This window comes from Harpia harpyja, chromosome 2 (genome assembly GCF_026419915.1).
Source record: "Harpia harpyja isolate bHarHar1 chromosome 2, bHarHar1 primary haplotype, whole genome shotgun sequence".
Classification (NCBI taxonomy): domain Eukaryota; kingdom Metazoa; phylum Chordata; class Aves; order Accipitriformes; family Accipitridae; genus Harpia; species Harpia harpyja.
In genome coordinates this window covers 33759711-33783319 of record NC_068941.1, presented here as the reverse complement: position 1 = coordinate 33783319, position 23609 = coordinate 33759711, and the positions used below count along the sequence as shown (strand labels likewise).

Here is a 23609-nt window from a genome sequence, read left to right as displayed (position 1 = left end):
AGTCCCTTTGAGGCTGACATGCATTTTACTACACATGAAGATCTGCCCCAAGAGTGTTATCCTGTGTGCACATGTTGCAGCTAAGTGTGTGCAACATGGCTGGCAGAGGCCCCAGGGGGAAGAATAAAACGGGAGTCCTTTTGTAACTGGCTGCTACTGTTTTTCCCATCTGCTGCTGGGGTCCTTCCAGCTCCTCAGCTCTTGTAAGGTTACCCAGTCTTTACACTCAATAGCTACTTTCTGTGTGGTGCTGGGGGGAGAGGAGGAGGAGGGCAATGAGTTGGTTAAAAATTGCTGTAAGTCCTGTTAGGGAAAAACAAAAAATCTTGTAAAAAACTAAAGTGAAAAGGTAGTATCCAATTGCTTAGTAACTAATATCTCTGCTCACTTATATTGCTTTTCTGTTATGTAGTGTTGTATTATTGATAGTAGTGGCTACAAGGTGTCTGAGAGATAGGAGCAGGAGAAAATCCACTAATGTATGACATCCCAGGTTCATTAGCATCTTGTTTTACTCTAATGCAGCAGGTGTGTCTGCCAAATGCAAAACTTGGCCCACTGCTCTAAATTATGAAGCTGAATAACTAAGCTTCTGGATCCTGACTGTGAATTAGAGAAATGTAAGTGACAGCAAAGGTAATTGCAGTAGACTAACACTACTGGTATTAAGAACATGATGCTATAGGAACCCACACGCTGAGTGTCAGATGTAAGTTGCTTTCCCCTTTTTCTCTCTTGCTTTATAGTTTCTTTCTGCCTTAGCTTTTATTTCGTTCTTTGCTCCTTCTTTCTGGTCTTGAGAACTGAAAGTGCTCACTGAAAAGGTAATATTTGAGATCCATATTCATATCAAGTTCTAATCTAGTAGCAGCTGCCTTTAAAATGACTGTCAAATACATATTTAGTGAGCTATGCTTGCTAAGCATTTTCTAATACTGATGTCATTAGCATAAAAGAAGGCTGCTTACCTAAGTTTGATTGGTTCCCCCCCTTAAATTGAGAAGAAAAAATATTACAGACTTTTTTTAACAGAAATTACATAGATCAGTGTCTTAAAGTTATAGTTTGTCTTTATGTTTCTCTTGCCCTCCTGAAGCAGAAGTAGGCCTCAACACGTCATGCGATCAAAAGTCATTTTTTAAACTTTAGCAGGTACCCGGTTGCTTCCTGCAAGCAGCAACTAATTGTATTTCAGTCAGCAGTCAGGGAATGTATTTCTTTCAGATTTAAGCAAAACACTCATATTTGTTTAACCTTTCCTCAGCTGTGACACGTTTTATGTTATATAGCATACAATTCCATCCATTATGCTGTTCAATCCTTATTTGTTCATACAAAATTCTGAGGGGTTACAGTGCCGCAGGTAACATATTTAGATGCTTATTGGGTTTATATGGAAAGCAGTTACAGTAGATGGCAGGCTGTGGTAAAGATGGAACAAATGCAACACCATAGATCAAGAAGGATGCTCTCGTCTAGAGGCGGAGATCGCATACCACAGCAGGTTTCACAATAGGCCACCAAGAGCCAAAGTACCTATGGCCCCTGGTACAAATCATGTAGACCTACTCTCAGAAAGACTATCAAAACACGGGTGACTGCTCACTGTTGGTTTGTTGCTGTTCATAGAACAAAGAAAGCTAGGAGGACTAGAAATTTTCCTTAAGATATGGGAGCACATCAGAGAGAAATATCATATAAAATTAGGACAAATAAACCTTTATTTCCTTCAGTAGCATCTTCTGTGAACTCACATTCCATGTTGTATAACTGTTTGCTCAAACGTTAAGAGTTCCTCTCCATAGAAATATTCAAGTAAAACACAATGTTATTTTATGTTACAGAACAGATCATAAAAAAGAATTTTGTTTTGCTGAGTTGCAAGTAACTTGATTTGACTTTTTAAAAAGTAGCTTGGTATTCTTTTTCTCTATTGCCACATTCTCTCCTCTGTTTGGGGGTCTGGATTGTCAGAGGGCTTGTAGAAGCCATGAAGATGAACTTCATATTGTTTGCGTGCTGTATGCAAAATGGACTCCGATTAGACTGGATTTTTTTGCCTCTTTTAGCTGTTTTCTGTACATGCAGGATGTATTTCTGAGACAATGGATTACAGTTTGAAAGTAGTAAATATATAGCCATCAAATAAAACCATTGCCAAAATATGTGAAAGCAACAAAGCACCTTAAAGGGAAATTATTTGTCTGAAGACAGTGGTGTAGAGATCACTGATCAAATGCATAGATTGTCATTTTGGGAGGCAGAGAAGAGCTTTCACTTAAATTGATGTCCAAAGGTCTCAAAGTAGCTTGCAGCCTGTTACCAAGTCCTGAAACTTGCTTACAGAATGAAAAAATTATCATCTCCATTTTACAGAAAGAGGAGATGAAGTCTCTAGCAGAGCCTGTCTTCTGGTTTGCTTTCTATTGTTTTGACTCAAGTATCACCATCCTTCAGTTTATACATGAAGATGTGCCAGAACTAAAACAATAATTCAGAATGGCCAGGATACTAGCAACAATTTTATAATAGTTGAATCTGAAAGCCAACACATGCGCCAAGTTTGGATCCGTTCAGAATTAAGCAAAAATAAGAGAAGGACCTTGGTCGGCCTTTGAAAACTAAATTCTACAGAGGCTAATTATTTATCTGATTGACTAGGGGTGTAATTTACATGATACATGTTTCAAAGGGTAAATTGTGTTTTACTTTTTTCCTGCTTTTGTTTCTCATAAAGTGCCTAATTTTACCACATGCTGTACCAATGTTTTCCCCACAGAAGAAATGTTTCACTAGATAATTTTTGCTGGTGTGTATATGCACAGCCTGAGAACAGTAGCTTTTTAATTGACATAGTTGAGTGCAGTACAGATAATAACTGCTATTTCAACTGCTGTTCTCATTCTTTATCTTAGCTATTGTTTAGGTGTGTAAAGATGATTTTAAGAACCTGAATATAAAAACCTGTATCTGCAAACTCCATTGATAGCACGTGTATGTGGAACATACTCTAGAAATACCATGGCATTTCACAGATTTAGGCACTTTATCCCACTCCCCTTTAATTAAATAGAAAAAAATTAGATGTTGGCTAGACAGAGCAAAACTGCTGGTTTCTGTGAAAGAAGAAAAGTTTCTGGGCGTGCAGCAGGATCAGGGGGAAAGAGCTGAATCTCAGAGGTCACCAGAGAGCTTAGAAATTTCTGTTACTTGAGTGCAAATGACAATACTGTGACTGTCAGCATCTAAAATGTAGTTCTTCTGGTGCAAAATACAGCGTCTGCTTAACATGTTAGAGTAGCACTGTGCAGTGTATACATAGAGTACAGGGCAGAAAATGAGGAATAGTTTATTGATGCTGGAGAGCTAGAGTCCATTGATAAATCATAAATGTTCTGCTAGTAGCATATATGCAACTGCCTTTGACTCCAGCCCATCACATCCTTTTAAGTAATCTGGAGCGCAGGGCTTTGAAACACACCATATGGAAGGACTGCATGTCCTTTTCCTCAGCCAGACCATGTTTGTCCTTGTTACAGTGGAAAGGGGTTGAAAGACTTGTGGGCTGTAGGCACGTTTGATGCATTTACTCAGTGCCTTCTCTGTCCTCTTCCTTTCCTCCAGGTAGAGTCACTGATTATTTCAGTGGCCCAAAACCTTGCTAAACGCCAGTTATTTACTCTTCTTTTTCAAGCATAAGCTGTTCAATTGTGCTAATCTTTAGTTTTCCACAGGTGTTGCTCTTCCACTAGCTGGTTACCCTTTCAGGTGCCTTTCTATCTACCCATTATTTAGCTGCTGTGCCACTGCAGTATTTGAAACATTTCACACCCCTAGACGATGTTATGGTCATCTAAAACATAACTATGCTTTACAAAGCCTAAATTATTACCTGTTCATATTATTGCTGTCTAAGAGAATCAAAGAGCTCTTCAGAGCTAATGAGCTTTTTCTTGCTTTGGATAGAAAAAAATGTTCTAATATGTGCCATCTAGGAGATAAAAAAGCAGAAATAAATAGGTATGAGATCTAAAATTCTGTCTTATTCCCTACCTGTCAGTCAGGCACTGCAAATGCTCTCTTTCTCTTAAGCGGAGGAACCTCTATAGTAGGTATAGCATTTTTGTTCCATTACAGGGTGAGTTTTGGAGGTGCTAGGGGTCTGGGTGAAGCTATGCTGGAGCAGTTTTGAGCTGGACAGCAGCTTCTTGAGAACTGTCATGAACTGATAGGAGGAAGTATTCACTGCATAATGGCCGATGCTGAAGTTGGCATAGCCTGAAAAGCTTTAGAAATTAATATTATGCCACACGTGTCCCTTTTTACGGGGGTATATGCATCTAATGTGGTGAGTTGACCATAGCCAGCAGCTAAGCACCCACACAAGTGCTCACTCGCCCCCTCTGCCCCGCCCCCGGTGGGATGAGAGAGGGAATAGGAAGAGCAAAAACAAGAAAACTCGTGTGTCAAGATAAATACAGTTCAGTATGTGAAGGAAAGAGGGGGAAAAAAACAAGCGAAGCAAAGGAAATCGTTCACCACCTCCCACTGGCAGACCAATGCCCAGCCAGTCTCCAAACAGCCACCCTGGAAGCCAAAAAGCTCACCCTCTTCTTCCTTCACCCGTTTTTATTGCTGAGCATGATGTTATATGGCATGGAATACTCACTGGGCTGTGCCCCCTCCCAACTTCTTGCCCACCTCAGCCTGTTCACTGGGAGGGGGACAAAGGAGGACAAAGAGAAGGCCTTGAGGCTGTACAAGCACTCTTCAGTAGTAACCAAAGCACGGGTGTGTTATCAACACTGTTTTAGGGACAAATCCACAACACAGCACCAAAGGGGCTGCTCTGAAGAAAGTTAACTCCATTCCAGCCAGACCCAGTACATCTATATTTATAAATCCTGTTCAGATTCCCACAGGGAATCCTTATGGAAAGGGTTCTTCATCTCACAGAATACACAAACCCTAGATGTTACTTAATTAATCCTCTGCCTCCTCTCTCTGCTACTGGTTGGTCTGCTAAGGGAGCAGTAATTTAGTAACTACACTGAAAGTTCAAACAGTGTAATCATCATCAAGTGAAAGAGAAGCTCTCCAGAGAATGGTTATTATTTTGCCCAGAAAAAAATTAAGAAAAGCAAGAAAAAATTCTTATCCTGCTAGATTGAAAAATTAACCTGTTGGCGAGATGGGAGTGCTTTTGTGGAGTTTGCAGTGATTACACAGCCTGTCAAACAGCAGTGGATATTTTGTTCAGCAGAATCAGTACGAGATTTGAAAGTCTTTCAAAAAGTCGTGTGGGTGTGTGAAAAGTGAAGTAACAAGAATTGTTGTTAAAGGAGAAATGAGCTAAAATGAGTCTGAGGAGGAATTTTATTTTTGAATGCTCAGAAGAAAAATCCCTTGATACTCAGTAGTTAGAGAATGGCACAAATGCTTAGAAGAGAGAAAGTGAGCACAAGTTCTTCAAATGGAGACTGCAGTGATTTGATTTAAAATAAAATATTTTTGTATATACCAGTAAATTAAGTTCTGTGATTAGAAGTCCCTTTTTCTTTCTCCTGCAGTAATGTTTTTCCCTCAAACCTGTAGTCATGAAGGTTGTATAATAATAAATGGACATTTAAAACACAAAGAGATATATGGTTATTGACACACCAAGCTTTTACTTAGTTTGGGTTTTGTTTATTGTTTGTTTCTCAGTGGTGGTCAATTTGTACAAAGGGGGGGGGGGGGGGGGGGTCCAGAAATTCAGTTAAAAGCAGGAGTTAAAAAAAGTTGCAGAAAGTTTACTATGGTTTGATAGACAGGCATACAAAGTAAGTGTGAAGTTACACAGAATGATGATGCAAATAGGGATCAGCTCAGGGATGCTAGCTGGCTGTTATGCAGTGCAGTAAATCTGCTTGTAATGAAATTAAAGGCAGACATGCAAATGGTTTAGTAAGACAGCCCACAAGGAAATTACTAAAAATTACAATAGATTATTTCAAATGAAGCAATTCTTTTTGCTCTTATTAAAATATCTGAGCCCAAAGTTAGGTATTCATTGATGTTTTAATTTGTTTAGTTTCTTAATATACTGCAAATCATCTGTTTCAGTCATACATTTACTCCAGACTGATCCCAAAATCATTAGATTTTGGCAGTGGAGTGTTTCATGTCTCATTTCTTTTATTCTATGTAATCACCTATCTTTGGTAGTTGTGTGCATTTATATACTTTCAGCACATTGACATGAGAATTCTAACACTTCGTTATCTTTTAGTATTGCAGAAAATATGGTAGCTGTTGGGACTTCTGGCAAACTACATGCAGAAGGAATTTTACCAATTATTGTGAATGTCACAATATTATTTTTACTGTCATCCTGTGTCCTTGCTCGGTTTTCTAACTAATTTAGTATGTGTTTGTATTGTTCTAATTTGTTAGGATTGGTTTAATCAGAACATAAGTATGCTTGTCCATTAGATCATGAGATACTCCTGATTTGAACTAATAGAAACAAAGCAGAAACTGGCCAGTTAAACTGAAATCCATACAGATAACTAAAGCAATTATACACACCTGTGACCCAAAAAGAGAAATCTGTGCTCTGGGAAAGATGATGTGGCAGTTTTACACAATGGGAACGTGCCTTTGAAAGAAAATCATGTGTACTGCTGAGTTAGAATCAAAGAATGGTTTGGGTCAGAAGGGAATTTTAAAGATCATCTAGTTCCAACCCCCCTGCCGTGGGCACGGACATCTTCCACTAGACCAGGTTGCTCAAAGCCCCATCCAACCTGACCTTGAATGCTTCCAAGTGTTAGGCATTAAAGGCATAATGGATGTATGTTAAAGGCATAACGGGTGTAGGGGTCATGTATTTAAGAAGCGACAATACCGCTGCGTTTATTATGTCCAGACATCTGATAAAAAGCCACATGGTGTAAGCAGCTGCGTGAGGGGTTTGCAGTAAATTATGATTGCTTGCTACTCTGAGAAGTCATTTTGAGTAATGGAGCAATCATTGCCTTTTGTTCATAGAATGAGCAGCTTTATTCAAAAATACAGTTACTGATCTTAAATACCCATTCTTTTTGCCATCTGGCTTGTGTGGCACACACAGGTTTGGGTCAGTTGCTTCTCGCCTAGCTGGCTAATGGATGTTAACGCCACTGTGGATGCTGTCATCTTCTATTGATATCACAAGGCCTCAATAAGGGATGGAAAACTGAAAGGAAATCATGGAAAACATAGCACTGAACAGCATCAGTGAGAAAAATCCCAGGAACTTTTTATGCCCTTGCACTTTTCCTGTAAATGAGTAGAGCAGAGAAGGGTCTTCTAACTCATTTCTGGGTATTGGATGTGCTGATGTCTCCGGCTCAGCAACGCTGCATAGCCTGAGATGTGCATGCGTCAAAGATGCGGTGTAGAGCTGAGGCACTGGGGCACGTGCGCTCCCTCGTCCGTGGTGAAGTGGAGAAGAAGGAAGCTGAGGGCCCACCTCGTACAGCAGCATGGAGTACACCGGGGATGGCTCAGCCATGCTCTTTGAGAAGGCAGAGTGCATTGCACATCACACAGCTTGCTCTGACAGATGGGAGCCAAGCAGGAGAAGGCAGCGGGTTTGGCTGGGAAGATAATGTATGCTGTTCTTGGCTTTCTCTAAGACAAGTCTTGCTTAGGTCAGGAGGCCAAGTTCAAGTGTTTCAAGGGCTGGTTCCAGCCCCTGGGCTACTCAGCCCACACTGCTTTGAACTGCTCTCTGTTTCAGCATTTCATGGCAGAATATGTGCTGCAAAACTTCTGTCCACCCCTTTCTTCCCACCTGCCTAGCTTTAAAACCAGGTTAGATTCCCAAGCGGTTTTTGTCTTTGATTATAACACTGTATTGAATGTTTCACTGCGCTCATGCTTTAGAGAAATCTGTGTTTTCTCATCTGTTTTTTTGCAAGCATGAATTATCAAGTAAGGTAATAGGGTAGTAAAAGTGCTTAACATTAATAAAGCTAATGAACAGCAATGTTGGATCTGTCCTCATGCATGCGATCAATTTTATGAAGCTGGCTTCTTCAGTCATTTCTCCAGGTGCTCATACAGGGCCCTGGGAAAAATGAGTAATAAATACTTAATCACTTCCAATACTTTGAATATTTTACATTGTAGAATATGTGAATATTAGTAACATTAATGCAGACTTGAGAGTTAGAAAAATTTTTGTAACTAGAATGGCTGGTCACTAGGCTGTAGCTGAGGGATACAGGTGGAACAGAATGAAAGAAAGCGTTTGCCAAATTGTCTGCTTGCATTTCATGAAGTACTGAGAGTGCAAATGGAAAATATTTCCTAGAGTATATCTAGTTCTTACCTTTGCATTCTGGAAAGCTCTGGCAGGCCCAGTGACAAAGGGTATAGCATAGGCTAGACCGTAGCAAGGGTGAGACAAAATGAGCGATAACTGTGAGGATGGGTGCCAAATGGCAGTGTGTTTGAGGTCTCTTCTGCTTCAGTAGCTGCATCTAGGGTCTAAGCAGACAGTGCTGGCAGGTCTGAGGAGTGGTACGAGCTAATCACCTGGGGCTGGACAAAAAGTCCAGCTACTGTGTTTCAATCCAGTTTCTCTGAAAGCAAGAGCAGATACTTTAGAAAGCAAGTCTAGTATGCCTGTGGCAGGGAAATGGAGGAAACATCCAGCTAAGGAGAACAATTTCTTCTGTCTTGAGGTTCTGAGATGACTTACCCTATTTCCATCCCATTATTCTCTGTGCTTAAGTTCACTCCCAGTGAGAGGATGCTATAGCTGTGGTTGTGGTCTGTTAACCGATGCAAGTTTCCCACCTCTAATCCCTGCCTGGTGAGGTCTGTATCCACGTCAGCCAGAAATGCACTAAAGCCCTCTGGTTAATAAAGCCTTCAGAGCACAGGAGAGGACTCCTTCCCTTGGGAGGCACCCAGCACCCTGCTTGGGCTACAGGGCAGAGCTTTTGAGTTTGCCAGCACAGTTCACCTCCCATGGAAATAAATAACCTGCCAGTATGCCACTTGATATCTAGTAACAGAGGAAAGTGGTGTTTTATGGTTGCTACTGCCTTCTGGGAGGAGATGATGTAGAGCAGGCCAGCTCCTACATGTAGGCCAGAAGGACAGCCCTTTCTTTTGGGAAGGGCTCTCCACACTCATCCCAACATCAGTTCTTACTGGAAGGCAAGGTTGTCTTCATTGTCACCAAAGTGGGAATGCTTGCCCATCAGAAACTACCCTCAAGTACTCCATAAAGTTAGCCTTAAAATCGTTATTCTGGTAGGACTTAGAGAGTTGGAATCTAGTCCTGCTTTTGCAGAATTTAAGTCCTTTCTAAATGAAATGTGGATGTGTCACCCATCCAAAACCAGCTAACATTAAAATGCAGACAAGGTTGGCTGTATAGAAGGTACTTGGAAGCAGTGTGGGGGTAAGAAATATATTATGTTGATGCTTTAATGCTAGGTAAGGAAGAGAGCTGAGTTTCCAAATGAGCTTGTTGGGGTCAAAACGGACAAATGATTCAGTAATGAAACACAAACTGATGGAATCATTTGAAAAAATATTTTTCTGCTCCTGAGATCAGAAACGCAATATAGGGCATAGAATGTGAAGTGTGGCAGTATTTTGAATAATATTTAATCTGTTTCTACATTTTACAGCATACATGAAAGTAGATTTTGTAGGAAGACCTGCTGAGTTTTTTCTGGTTGTGGGTTTTGTTTTTGTTTTTTTTTATAATCAGAGGCAATCCTGGTTTTCAGTTGTGTAGTTTGTGAAGAGATCAATAAGTTTTCCATTACATCAGGAAGTCACATGGAAAAGACCATGAAATTACTGAAAAGTTATGTCCCTTAGGAAAAACAGGTTCATAGTTTTCTTTTTAAATTATCAGGAAGAGAGTTTCCACTTTGCACTAGAGAAGGTCTAGAAACTGGGGGGTTTTGTTTGTTTGTTTGGGGGGGGGGGGTGTTGTTTGTTTCTTTTTGTAACAAGTTGACCTTTTTAGAAGAACCCAGCATACTTTTTTAGAAGGAAGCCAGCATATCTTCTTTTGGTGTTCATGCCATTGCTTTGAATTGAATAGATGAAAAAACATCCCTCTCTGCTGGAGTGAGAACTTCTCATGATCATATCAGGGCTTGTTGTTCTCAAAAATAAATTGAGGCTTAGGTTGCTTATGCTATCTCCCTTTTCTAGAATCTTAAATGCTGATCAGCAGTGATTTCTATTGTTGTCTGCAAACTGAGAAGGCAGAAGTTCCTTTACAATTTCATTTGGAGGGGATTTTTAGCCTAGAGAAATAATAAGAAAGAGAAAAGTAAGCCAGTGCTCAAAAAACTTAGGTGCTTGTGTAAAAAATATAGAAATAAAGATAAGAGTACAGTTCTTTTATGTGACCAAACTTGCAATTAATTCATGTAACAGATAGCTGAAGGAATAATTTACATGATTTATATGAAAGAGTATAGCTTGTTCAGGACACACATTCAAGGGGAAACACGAAAAAGTGCTGTGTTTGTGTACCAGCAATGTGTAGGCTTGCTCTGAGGTCCAGATTAGCAGCATCTGCCTGGAAAGCAATACAGCAGGAGACGTTATCCGGCAACTTTTTAAATGCATTGGCAAGGTTTTGACATTTAAGGTGAAGGAAATAGCTAGAGTACTCTTTTCTTTGTAAACAAAGAGAAAGTCACTGGGGATGTCCAGTCAGGGTAATGTTGGTGAGAGCGATCTAAGATACGTTAGCATATACAGTTCCTATGATGGGAATAAGAAATAACAACATAATAGTGGTAGATTTCAAAAAAAGCATATCTAAGTGCAAACTTACCTCACTGTGGAGGAAAGATTGAAAGTGTAGTAAGAGAAGAACCCCAAATAGGAGAATGACATCCATAGCATGTATAAACTGTATAAGGTCAAAGACAGAAGTGTAGCACAGGCACTTAAGGACATTATGAGATAGACCAAGGCACAAAATGAAATGCAGCTAACAAGAGAAATCAGAAGTAATAAGAAATGTTTTTATAAGGCTAGTTTTCAGCAATTCATTGTCAAAATGGAAAGGCTTATTGATTAGAGTTGTCCTGGTTCCTGTACTATTCAGTACCCTATTAGCAATTTAGACAATAGAAAGATTTTTCAAATTCCTTCCAACTCCACAATCCAGCGTAGTAATTTATGGGTGGGCATACTCTCATCCAGTTACATGAAGTTTTGAAATGCTCCCGGTTCACATCTACTTCCAGGTTTTCAAAGCTGTTGATTTTGCTTTTAAGAAAGGACTGTATGCAGTATTGAGGTCTGCACCGAAGAGAAAAAAGAAAGAAAAGACACTGAAAGTGCAAATGAGTCCATGTCTGCTTGGTTTTCTTTTATAGTGATATTTAGAGAAAATAGTGATTGTTTCTTTAGGATACACTGACCCCAAAGACATAGGCATCCATGTACCTGCATAGCTGGTACTGGATAATTTTAAAAGCTCCACTGCACTTGCATCTGGGCTCTACATGCCCTCACAGCCTTTCTAGCAAGCCCATATAGACTGTGATAGCTTTAACCAGCATTTGACCACTTGTTTCTCAGAGTCCCAGGAGAATCAGGGCTCCAGATCAGCAGAGGGAGAGGGCATCTGTGGAGTCTTTCAGACTGGTACGTCTCAAGGAAGCCACACAGTTGAAAGTGTTTCTCTTCTGGTGTTCGACACAGGTTCAACTCCAGGTGACCAGCAATGTTATCTTGTTGCTTAATAGTCAGAAGGTGCCTAAAGCTGTGCCTGTAGGACAGGCATAGCAAGGTTGTGCTCTGATCTGAAATGCTGAGCTATGGAGTAGCGGGAGACAGATAAATGAGCAACACTCATCTTGGCAGAGCTGCAGACTTTGAGTGTTGGGAGTGGGATAGGAAGGAGAGTTGTGGTGACGTGTTATAAACAAATCAAGCAACCAGATCTGTCTTAGCTTAGAGAGAACGGGCCTTAGTGTGACTGGATGTCTGAGAGCAAGCCTGAATGCTATCCAACAGGCAGCTGGAAATGCCCTAGAGTCCAGAAGAAGATCAGATAGTCTTTGTCCGAAACAAACTAAAGGCAGCACCTTCCGTTTAATCTAGTGTTTGAAGTCTTGCTTCTCCCAGAAAAAGGCTTAATGAAGAAAACTGGTAGGCAGATGGACTGATGAGGTGTGAAAATTGAATTGGAATTAAGATTAGAATTAAAATTTAGATGTGGCCTGTGGTAATCCTATAAATTATGGGCGTTGCAAGACTGGCTGCAGGGAGCTGCCTTTTTTGTGCTCCCCTGCTCGGTATACTGGGTACAAGAAAGATAATTTGTGCTGAAAAGGAGAAGGGGATCATCTAGCTCAGCCAGTAATGCACTGACTTTCAGGAAAGAAAATGTTGTCTTGAGGAAGGAACACATGATGTTCTTCAGGCGTCTTTTACACAGGATGCAAAAACATAATTTCATCCTGAAGCACAGGATATCTGGGGAGAATGCTGTGAAGTATATCCTGGTAGGCCTGGCAGAGTCTGACTTACATGTAGGGACAAAAATAGTCCAAGTTCCAGTGTTTAATGGAAAGATGCACTGCAGAGCCCCACAGAAAATATGTTTCATTTACCATTGTAAGTGGTTCTGCAATAATGTGCCTTGTTCAGGTTTAAGGAGTTTGCCAAGGTGGCATGTGAGCTATCAGGTACAACGACACTGAACACTGGACAGCACAGAGCTGTGACTTGAGAAGACAAAGTCTGCAAGAAACAGGAGGATAATTGACAGAAGGGATGACAGATTTGTTGAGACCAAGACAAGACAAAACTGTTGAGTCCATGTCAGCATTTTAATGCTGTACTTGATATTTAAGCCTAAACAAGCAACTCTGTGTTAGTCCATACAAGAGTTTAAATCTTCCAGTGCACTTCTATGAGCTACCCTGTATCATGTCAGGGTAACTTCCATGGAATAATAATTCTTTTTTAATTCAGCCCTAACTAAAGAGAATGTCTTGTCAGAAGGATCAATGAGAATTTTACAAGCAATGGTAAGGATTTTCTCCAGCAGTTTTTCTAATTGCTGCAATCCAGAAAAACTGAAGACATAGGAGAAATCAAGAATTCCCAAATTACAACACAGACATGAAAGCCTCTGTTACATACGTTTAATTTTTTTTTAAGAAATACCAGTACAATAAGATGAAATAGATATGGGAGTCTGAATTTAGACTCACAAGGGATGTTAATTATTCTGTGTAAAAAAGATATATAGATATAGATATATATACACACAGTTGAATTTCAACTTATTAAGGCCCAATTTTCTGGAAGGAAAGGACAACTAATTGGAAAACAATGGAATCAAACATGTAAGAATCACAGGAATTAATGAATTATTGCCCTAAACATTGTCCCAGGCCCAATTTAAGCATGAAGATCTGATTTTGAAAGCTGTTGAGCAATGTACCATAAGGAGTTCTGTGTTACTTTGTTTCTAGGAATATAAGGTATGGATGTATTTTTATATATATCCATTTATGTCTTATACATAAAGGCTAATGTGATGTGATTGATATATTTCCCTGTGAGTTACTGTTTATAAATGGAGTGCTGATGTCCAAGTGCTTCTCACTCTTGCCATAACTTGATACAGTATCCCTGTTGGGTTAGATTCCTCTGAATTCTAAAAGGTTTCACTCCTCACTGTACAAGAAGGTACAGCGCACCAAACTTTGATGCTGTGGGCCTTAGCGAGGGGGAGGAGTCTCTCTCAGTACACATTCACTGGAGATAAATATTTTTGAGGGGTGAGAAAATCCTTTGTATAAGAAGGAGGAAATCTTTAGAAAACATGCCTTAAAAAGGATGGCTTTTCAGAAGAGCATTGCAAAAAATGCTGACAAGATGGTTATAATAATGTTGCTAATGGCATTCTTCAGTAAATAAGTGACCTTTGTATAAGGACAGCTTTGAAGCCATTCAAAAACTTGGCCTTTTTGAAAGTCTTTAGTTTGACATGAAGCTTAATCAAGACAGTTAAAATACATAACTGAAAGAAAATTAAGTATCTACCTTTTGCTGTTGAGAGGTGGCATTTGATCGTAGTCATCATCATCAGTCTCTCAGAGGACTTTCAATTCATTCCAACATTCCTGTTGTATCTTGAGGTAAGGAAATTTTATTGCTAACTCGCAAACTAGAGTTTCAAACCTTCAGAGCCCTTTTCAGTAGTGTGTTGTGAGCAGTTCTGTGCTGACAACAACAACAACTTTTTATCTCTTTTTTTGTAATACCAGTTCCCAATAAAGCTAGTTCTTCCTTTGGAAGGTATCCTGACATCCATAAGAAACTTCAGTGTCAATGAAAGAGCCGTTTTCAGCCAAACAGACTCAAAAGACTTTAAAATTCAGGTCTGTGTGCATATTGTACACCACACCCTAAATTCTACTATAGAAGCATCATGCTGGCTATGCTGTTACATTCAAATTACGTGACCCAGCCCATATAAAAGACACTTCGAACCTAAAAGTAATGGGCATTCATTCAGGGCATCACAGCAAGGTTTGCAAGCTGAACCATGGCATTATTCTGATTTAGCTACATTGCTTTGCATTCTTAAATAAGGGCACTTGCCACTGCTTTTGGAGACGCTGCACCATTTTCAGCTGCATGGTGTCATCATGCCCAGTGTCACAAGAGGCTTTTATCAATAATTTATGCATTATATAGAATCTTTTTCTAGTGTAAACATATTTATTTAAAGACTGTTTCCATCTATTCAGCTTTTCTGTGTCTCCCAGGTCCAGGAGACTTTTAGGAAGTATAGTCAGGGGCTAAACTTCTGAACTGCATCCTGAATTCCTTAAGATTCAGCATTATCAGTGGAGCCACTATAAGCTAGCAGGGCAGGCTGACCTTCGATCTCCTGAAACATTGAAGTTTCAAAGATGCATATTAATCATATCTATTCTATTGTTTTCCTGTGAGTCACCGTTTCCTTCAGCTGAGAAATATCTATGCCAAAGAAGAAAGTCAGAAAGTGCCATTTGTTTCCTCCACTTACCCTTTTGACCTCATTCTGTCAACTATATATCCATGCATACTTCATGTTTGCAAAGATAAAAGTGAACACCTGGAAAGAATTTCTCTGGTGTGTTACTCCACTGTAATAGCAGGAGTGCTTAATACATCTAGAGCTCTGCTTGCTTGATTTCTTTTGCACACATCCTCTGTTCACAGGAGAAATACAGAACTTACCAGAAGACCTTTTTTTCCCCCTACTGTACAGTTACATTTAGCACATGTAGGCCTAAATCTTTTGAAAATAAATATTCTAAAAAGCTCAAACTTCAGGGCTTTTAAGAGGTATCCTGTTTCTGTGAAGTATAGAGGAACCAGATAAATGATGGGGAAGTTCAAGCAAAACAGAGGATTCTCTCACTGATGTGCACATTATATGGGCATAGAAGACAGAGATTAATACTTTATTGTTGGAGGCAAGTATAGCTTTGTGGAGACCCAGGCATATTCTTAGAGCACCAAAGGAAAGCAGGCCAGGGAGGCACCTGATGCGCACAGTCTGATGGCTGCACTGTCTTAAGACTGCTATTCATGAGATGGCTGTGTACAAGAGCAGCAGGGAAGAAGGCATTCTCAATTCCCCAGAAAAACTCAGTATTTCTCCTTTCACATAGTGACAACTCTGTCGCTGAGACAGTGGCTGTGAGTGCCAGAAGGTGGCAGGGTACTAGGAACAAACTTCTTGAGTCTGGCACGAGCTCATGGGAATCGATTTCTGCGTCATGCAGAAGGGTGTATAACTGCTTATCAGTTTGTCCTCTTGTCTTCACTGTCCTTTAATCTGCTTGTAATTAACTTTGCAAACGGGATGATATATGGACTCTGCTGTTTCCCTACCTGCTTTGGGGTTGGTGTATTCAAACCCCCAGAGTTAATGTTTTGTGATTCAAAATTCCTGAATAATTATTGAGGCCTCCTTTGTGCCTATGCAGGATAGTTTCATATTACACTCATATGAGAATCAAGGTCCTGCTGGGTTCCTTGAAAAAAAACTGTCACCTTTTGAAATTCTAGTTGTTTCTGAAAATCAGCAATTAACAAGTGTGTTGTGTATTTTAAGACAACAGAACTGTCTGTAGTCGTGTTACAAGTTTGCTGTTAGTGGCTTTGGGTTTGTATCTCTTCTGCTTGAAGAAATACATTGATAACATTTTAGAGAACCGATTGTTCTGACCCTCCTGAGGCTAATTTTGAATAGCGCTGTGTGAACGTAACAGCTTTCTAGAGGAACAAGAAACAATGCTTTGCCATATTTGGGCACTGAGGTAGAACTGCTAACATGCTTTGCAGTCCCGTTTCTGGTTTTTCAGTGCACATGCGGCTGTTGGTACCAACCACTAGGATACAGGAACTGTTTGTAATGAGCTCTCCAGAGATTTCTTGCACTCTGTGCACCCTTGAGCTATTCAGTGATGTCCTATAGACTTTCTGTTTTTCTGTTACTGATCTTTCTCATTACCTATGAGTGCTTCACAGTTGGGAGCAGAGTTGGGAACTGTCTGGACAGCCCAGCGCAGTGCTAAGGAAGGATCAATTAGCTTCAATCCTTGCTGTGCAAACTTGGATGTCACTTCATGACAGAACCTTTTGTCCTTTATATGTACTCAGATTATACACGTTCCTTTTGCCTATAGTACGTATACCACTACATAGTTGTAAACGCATGATGTTTCTGTCTCCACTTTCCCCTTAGTAGAATGTTGAATATTATATCAATAGCAGAGTGTGAAGGTAGGAGATGATGTCACCAAAACAAATGTTCTTTATTTTTCTTTCTAGATTAACACAGCAGATAATTTCACCAATAGCGAGGAGGAAGCAGAAGACGATGACACTTACATGCTTATGTTAGGCTCAGAAACTCAACCAGCTGAGAGTAAGTCATGTTGTTAGACAGCTTTATCGATAACAAAGCATGTACTGTATTAAGTGAGTGGGATTATGGACAAACAGTGGGGGCAAATTATTTCAATACTTTCAATTTCCACATGTTACTGCAACTTCCAGGGAGGGCAGGTGTCCTAGGAGAAAGGGGAAGGCAGGTGAGGGATTCAGTCATGATAAAAAAGTCATCGCTCAGTAAGACAGACCTCAGTGCAACCACCCCTCCTGGTAAATTCTGGAAATTTTTGATCTCTGCTCTGAATCTAAAAATCAGCTGAATTCTCCAAGTTCTCAGAGAACAACCTTCATATAAGGGGAGGCACCGCCTACAGGTGCAGCCAACTCCTGTGTGGAGGCACAGATAGTACGCATTTTGCAGCTTGATGTTCATACATCTAAGCATAGATTGATGACAAGCTTGTTGATAATCTGTGTGGTCATATGCATTCCCCTTGAAAACTGCAAACGAAGCTGCTTGTTTGCGTTTACTGATGGCATATATTTTGCATATGTTTTACAGTATCATGGATCTATAAAGCTAAACTTTATCCTGTTTCTATCTTATCTGTTTGTTGACAATTTTATTGTTTCAACTGTCTCATATTCTGTATGAAAAGGATGTTTCTTATTTGCTAAGTTTAAACCGGTTGTTTTAGGACTTCTAGGTAGATGATAGACACTGTGAAAATGTGAGCTAGAAACCTGGTTAGCCCTGATACGTTTTCACTCTCTGTGTCACACTGTATATGGGAACACCTTTAGGGCAGACACATGGAAGAACACAGATTGTAACAGCTGGCCATGTTAGCCAGCTAAATGCCCTAATGTCCCATTTGAATCAGTGGTGAAAGAAAGGCATCACCAAAGGATAACTCAGAATGGAAACCTACCTCAAGGGCTTGCTATTACCTGCTACGCATTGACTGTAAGTCTGCTGACGGACTTGTATAGTTTAATGTTACATTACTGAGGTTGATGACCCAAATCTTGATGCTGTACACAGTGATTAAAATGTACACTTTCACATCCCTCCACTATATTCTTGTTCTGTGGTCCGTGGGCCACCAAAGACAGAAGAGCACCATTTCCACAGGAGTACAGCCATGCCTCCCGGAGCAATGTTTATTTCATTTTAGAGAGATTTAAATAAGCACCCAAACCCCATTGTATAAAAACAAGTTACACAGCTGTGTAAGCTACGGCTTTATTTTACTAAGGGTTGCACTGTGCTGCATTGAAATTCAAGTAATACAAATTATGGAGGCAAGGTAAGTATGTGTGATTTCGTTCTGACAGCAACTCTAGAGAAGTTTAACATTGCGTGCATGAAGATGGTGTGTATCAGAGTAGCAAGATACAATAAAAACTTCTGCTGTTGTTTTGGTAAATACTTTAAAAACTGTTCACTGACAGTATGTATTTCACAGCTTTCCTACTGTATCAGTTCATAAAAGTTTTATTAGCCATTGTGTTGCTTCTGTGGGAATCCTTGAAACAGGAAATGTTTCCAGATGGCAAATTTTAAATAAAATAATGCATTCTTCAGCATTAAAAGCCAAGCAGAACCCAGGAGATCAATATGGAATTGGATCAAGATGCCAACAAGAAGCTGAGGCAGATGAGGAAAAGAAAGATGATGTAGAAGACAGCAGAGAGGAGACAGAACATGAAGATCAAGAAGAGGAAGATTCATACAGCTTTCACAACAGTCCTGACAATTTGTATGCCAGCATACCTGATGATCTTAAAGAGAACAGAAGAGACTGCTTTTTCTGTAAGAGGCCACCCCCTCCTCCCCCTCGAAATCTGCCTGGCATCCTAAGACAGGAAAATCTGTACGATTTATCACAAGGTACGATCTTGGGAGGAAAATAACCCCAGATACAAACATGTGCAAGTGCAGACTAGGTGCTGCTGTAGAGATTGTGTATGACCACTTCTTCTAACAGCAGTTAGAAGAATTAGGGTGGTATGGCCCTAATTCTGCAAAGCAAGCATGTGCATATGAACTTTGCTGCATCAAGATATTTGTGACCAGGTATGTCAGCTAATACTGTCATACAGGCTGCTGAGTTCAGGTTTCAGGTTTTCCTCACTCTGCCCATCTCAGAGAGCTGCCAGATAATACATTATGCATTGGATTTACAAGAGAGGCTTGAAACAAAAGATTGAGCTTTTATTTTCGTCAAGTTGACTTAAGTATTTACCATTTAAAAATACTAAGTACTATCTTGATTTAATACAGCTTGGAATTCCACAGGTAGAATTAATAGAACATGACTTGGCGGAGAGAAGTAACACAGTATTTTATTACCTTTTAGCCAATGTTGTGCTTAGAAATAAAAAGGTATATTTTGTTGCAGATGGAAAAGAGAGGGAGAAATTGTGACCTTTAATGAAATGCTTTACCTTTTTTTTTTATTTTTATTAATACTTCTGCCCCAGAGTAAAAATCTAAAATTCAGTGTTCTAGTTTGGTTCAAGTGATGAGAAGCCCAAAATACATTTGCATCTGTTTCAGAAGGGACGATTATAATTTTTTCTCATTGGGAAAAATAAGTCTTCAAAAGAATCCAAGCCTAAATACTAGTCTTAAATAGTCACATAGGGAAAAAAAAACCCTTCTTATTTGTCATGGACACTGCTGATAAGTGTGCAGAAATTCCTTCTCAGTTTCTCCACTGCTTGTTACTGTTAACTCTGTTTTTAAATGTGGCATAACCTATTAAAGTCTTAAATTACCATCACCAAGCATTCTGAAGTTCACATAAGTAGATAGAAATAGTTTGCTAGCCTTATAGCCTGCTATAGATAGGTTTTCATCCTGTTTTCTGCTGTGAAAGAAAAAGCTGGCTATATGCGGGAAGTCATAGGTGGCTTCTAAGAGAAAGAAGGGCAGAAAAAAATTAATGTTAAAGATGCGTTTCACTTCCCATGAAATACTCAACTGCAGCTATATGTGTGCATAAATGAGGGGTCAGGTTTGGCATACAGGATTTCTGAGTGTAGGTTTGATATAGATGCCTGTCTTGGAATAGCTTTCATGTGGCTATACCATCAAGTAGGAATGTGACCCTCTCTGCCAAATGGGAGTTGTCCGTATGTGGGTACCAGCAGAGAAAGTTTCTCGGCTAGGTAGTGTCCTGTGCTGATAAGGGAGTGTTTGTCTAACGATGCTCCTGTGTGAATAGTTAATTTTAAAACATGCTGCGAATTTTCCTGAAGTGTTAGCCTTGGTTTCATCACTGGGGAATGGGGGGGGGGGGGGTGTCAGAATTCCTCTAAAAGAGGATGATGCTTGCTTTCAAAGAGGAGCTCTAATGAGTCCTTGCTACCTATTTTTAGTCAGCCACTTGCTTTAGGTATTGCTGCGGAGTACTTAAAAGGCAAGTCCCCTCTTCTTGCAGTCTTTGTTTTGGCAGTGGCATGAGAGTGCCCCCTGTGGGAGTTAAAAGAAAGAATATCTTACAGAGAAAGAAACAGAACTTTTATAGTGACACGGAAACAACATATTTTTCATAGTAAATATGGCAGGTGTATTAATCCCACTTCTTGTTTTAAGATGTGTTTATATCTTAGCCAGAATACATGTTGATAGTACATATTAATAATACATCCCGTTTATAAATGTATCCCACTTACAAAGATTGATTAGCTCCTCTGAACCCATAAACAGATAAAACAATTCTTTAAATAGCAGCCAAAGGATTGAAAACACCAGTAGTGACCACAGCCTGTTTTAGCAGATACACATGTACAGGCAGGAGATTACAACACAAGGAAAACACAACTCAGTACAAGAATTCCAGGCAGGTCTACTGTTTTTGCAGGAAAGATGGCTAATCAGCACAAGGAAGTTATAAAAGTTTATGGAAACACCATCCTCAGTAACAGCTTCTAACTCTTAGCAGTTTGTGGGAGTTTTAAAGACAAATCAAAACAAACTCAGGTACCAGGAAACTCATTGATTCCTTTTAATGCTGTAAAATGTAAAAGCTAAAGTAAAGCAAATTCTGAGTAGTTGTAGTATGAAATATATGAAATATAGCAAGTACAGAGAGACAGGGAAATTGGGGGGGGGATAGTCTTGGGAAATTATTGGGGGGGAGGGGGGATAGATTATAAGAGGTCATAATTTTCATCTACGCTGTAAGGAGCTTTTTAGATTTTTTTCACCTTGTCCTACAGTTTATCTTAGTAAAGCCCTCATAACCAAGTGGGACACTGAAGATGTACGAAAGACAAAACCTGACGTTTTCTAAAATAAGTTTCAATTCTTAAGTAGCTGATGCAACAGCTAACAAATAGCCTGATTTTCCAAAATGCCAAGGGCCACAGGTACCACTTACTTGGCTTCACCATTGAAGAACACGTTTGTGTGACTCTTGTGGGAGCAACTGGGGCACTCAGTATTTCTTTTAAATAAGCCCATCTATTTTGCAGCTAATAGCTAAGCATCTATTTTTGATAATCTGATGTGAAATCATGAGGAGGCCCTGAAGTTGGAATTATTCCTTTGGGACATCCTCTCTACTGACTTAGATGATCAGAAGCCTCTGAAAATCAGAGCGCTTTAGTTTAGAAGGGAAATTAGGTCTCTGAGTTACTTTAGGAAATTCTAAAGCTTTAAGTTAAGTCCTAATCTCCTTTCCTTACCCCGTATATGGAACACAATTCCTCACTTTTTCAGAGAGGAATTTTGTGGAGGACAGAAGTGAAAGGGAACGTGGTGATGGACTCATAACAGCATGCTACAGAGAAGAGCAAGATATATGCAAGGGAGACAGCGAGGAGGAACACCCATACACTTTTATGAATGTGGATGAATCTGTGTATGATTTCATACTGGCTGAGGAAGAGGAGGAGGAGAAAAGGCAAGAACGCAGGTCTTTTATCATGAACAGGCCGCCAGCCCCTGCCCCTCGTCCCATGTGTTCGCCGGTCAGAGAGGAGAACACTCCCTATATAGTACAAGGTTAGTGCTGCTGCTTTGTAAATATTTGCTGGTAGAATATAGATGTGTCTCTTCTATTTGATGAATAATATTTTTAAAAGACTAAGATCCTTGTTCAGTTACTTTCAAACCAACAAATTGGTTGATTCAGTCAACCTATTCTCACCTCTCAAATGAGCTGAGAACATCTCTGACTAATGTTAATTTTCAATTTACATCTCGGATAGCATCACTTCTTTGGTTTAATTTTACAAAAATTATGACAATATGATGGAAAACTAAGAATCACTGGGCTAGCTGTCAGTGTGTTTTAACGGTGCAATACAGAATGTGCTATTTGAATCACCTTTCAGTTTCTTTATCAAAATGTTTTTACATAGTTCTAAGAGTGAGATTTTAGCCATATTTTATTTTTTCTGATGAGAACAGTAGGGAGAAATGCCTGTGTGAGAACTCCTCTTTCAAATATCCTTTCTGCAATGCAAGATGCTAGAAATGGCCACCTGAGGAAGGATTATGTCCTTTCACCATTTCTGTGAAAACTGGGGGACCTTTTTGAGCTTATTCATGGAAGCATAAGGCTGGAAGAGATTTCAGGTATCTTGTAGTCCAATTCAGACTGAAGCCAAATTTCAAAATAACAAAAGGAATTTCTATGAACCTGCTGCAGAGATCTCTGTTGTAAGCCCCAAAATCCATACTGCCTGCATTTCCAGCCTCCTTTACCAAAACCTGCCAATGTATAAGAATATGCATAAGAATAAATGGTAGAAAACCAGGCAGAGAAAGGACACCAGTAGATTGCTTACTCCATCCAGCGCATGTTTTGCACTAAAACAGGATTAATACTACCCAAGTCATCCTACCAAATACAGAGGAGCACCTCCTTTTTCATGCCTATTTCAGTCAGTGATCTATTTTATTCTTCCTAGCTAGCTCTCTTCCTCCAGGCTGTGTAACTCCAGGTGAGGGCCAGAATGCGTGGGCTAACGCGTTCATCGTTCAGTTGCTCTTTCTTCAGCATGTTCAGAAGGTATAAGGATGAATCATTACAGTAGTTAAAGTGTAATCCAAGAATGGATGTGTACAGGGGGCCTGTTACAACTACAAAAGTCCTGAAATGGCTGCTTTTACTGAGAGTGCTAGAGCAATGTCTCAAATCTTGGTCCTCTATCATCATAGATAGGCCAGTGACTTAAAAACCCTTACTGTGAAGACGTGTTATTTGGGAGATCGCTTTTACTGTCTTTTATTGCACTAGAGTGTTCCTGCTTTGTCTACCCTAACTGTTCACTAAGGAAGAGACTATCAGAGGAACTGCTTTGATGGGACTGTAGTTCTTTTACTTTATATATATATTTATACACACACACACACACACACACATATATATATATATATACACACACATACACCCCCAAGGTTTTTAGCTTTGCTTTTAAAAGCGGGTAGTGGTAGACAAATTAGTTTCCTGTTGTTCTGTGAAATTAGCCTCTGGCTCAAGTTCATTTACTTATACCATACATGAGAAAAGTGGAAGTGCTCCAAGAAAGCTTCAGTTGACCACTCAGGCCTCTGCTTCACCTGGCTATCCTGCTAGTTCCAGATCTGGAGTTTCCCACTCTCTTGTTTTCTGCAGGGATTCCTGAGATAGATAGTGAAATTTTAGACAGAAGTGATG

General features: G+C 39.8%; 1 protein-coding gene across 1 annotated transcript in view; it reads left to right on the top strand.

The window, feature by feature from the left end:
• Nucleotides 1-23609, top strand: part of BANK1 (B cell scaffold protein with ankyrin repeats 1) — a 162316-nt gene that overhangs the window by 116995 nt on the left and 21712 nt on the right. Inside the window, exons 9-11 of the mRNA XM_052775516.1 lie at nt 16870-16966; nt 18521-18826; nt 21665-21949. Of these exons, the coding sequence (XP_052631476.1) occupies nt 16870-16966; nt 18521-18826; nt 21665-21949 (688 nt within the window). The remainder of the gene's footprint in view (nt 1-16869; nt 16967-18520; nt 18827-21664; nt 21950-23609) is intronic.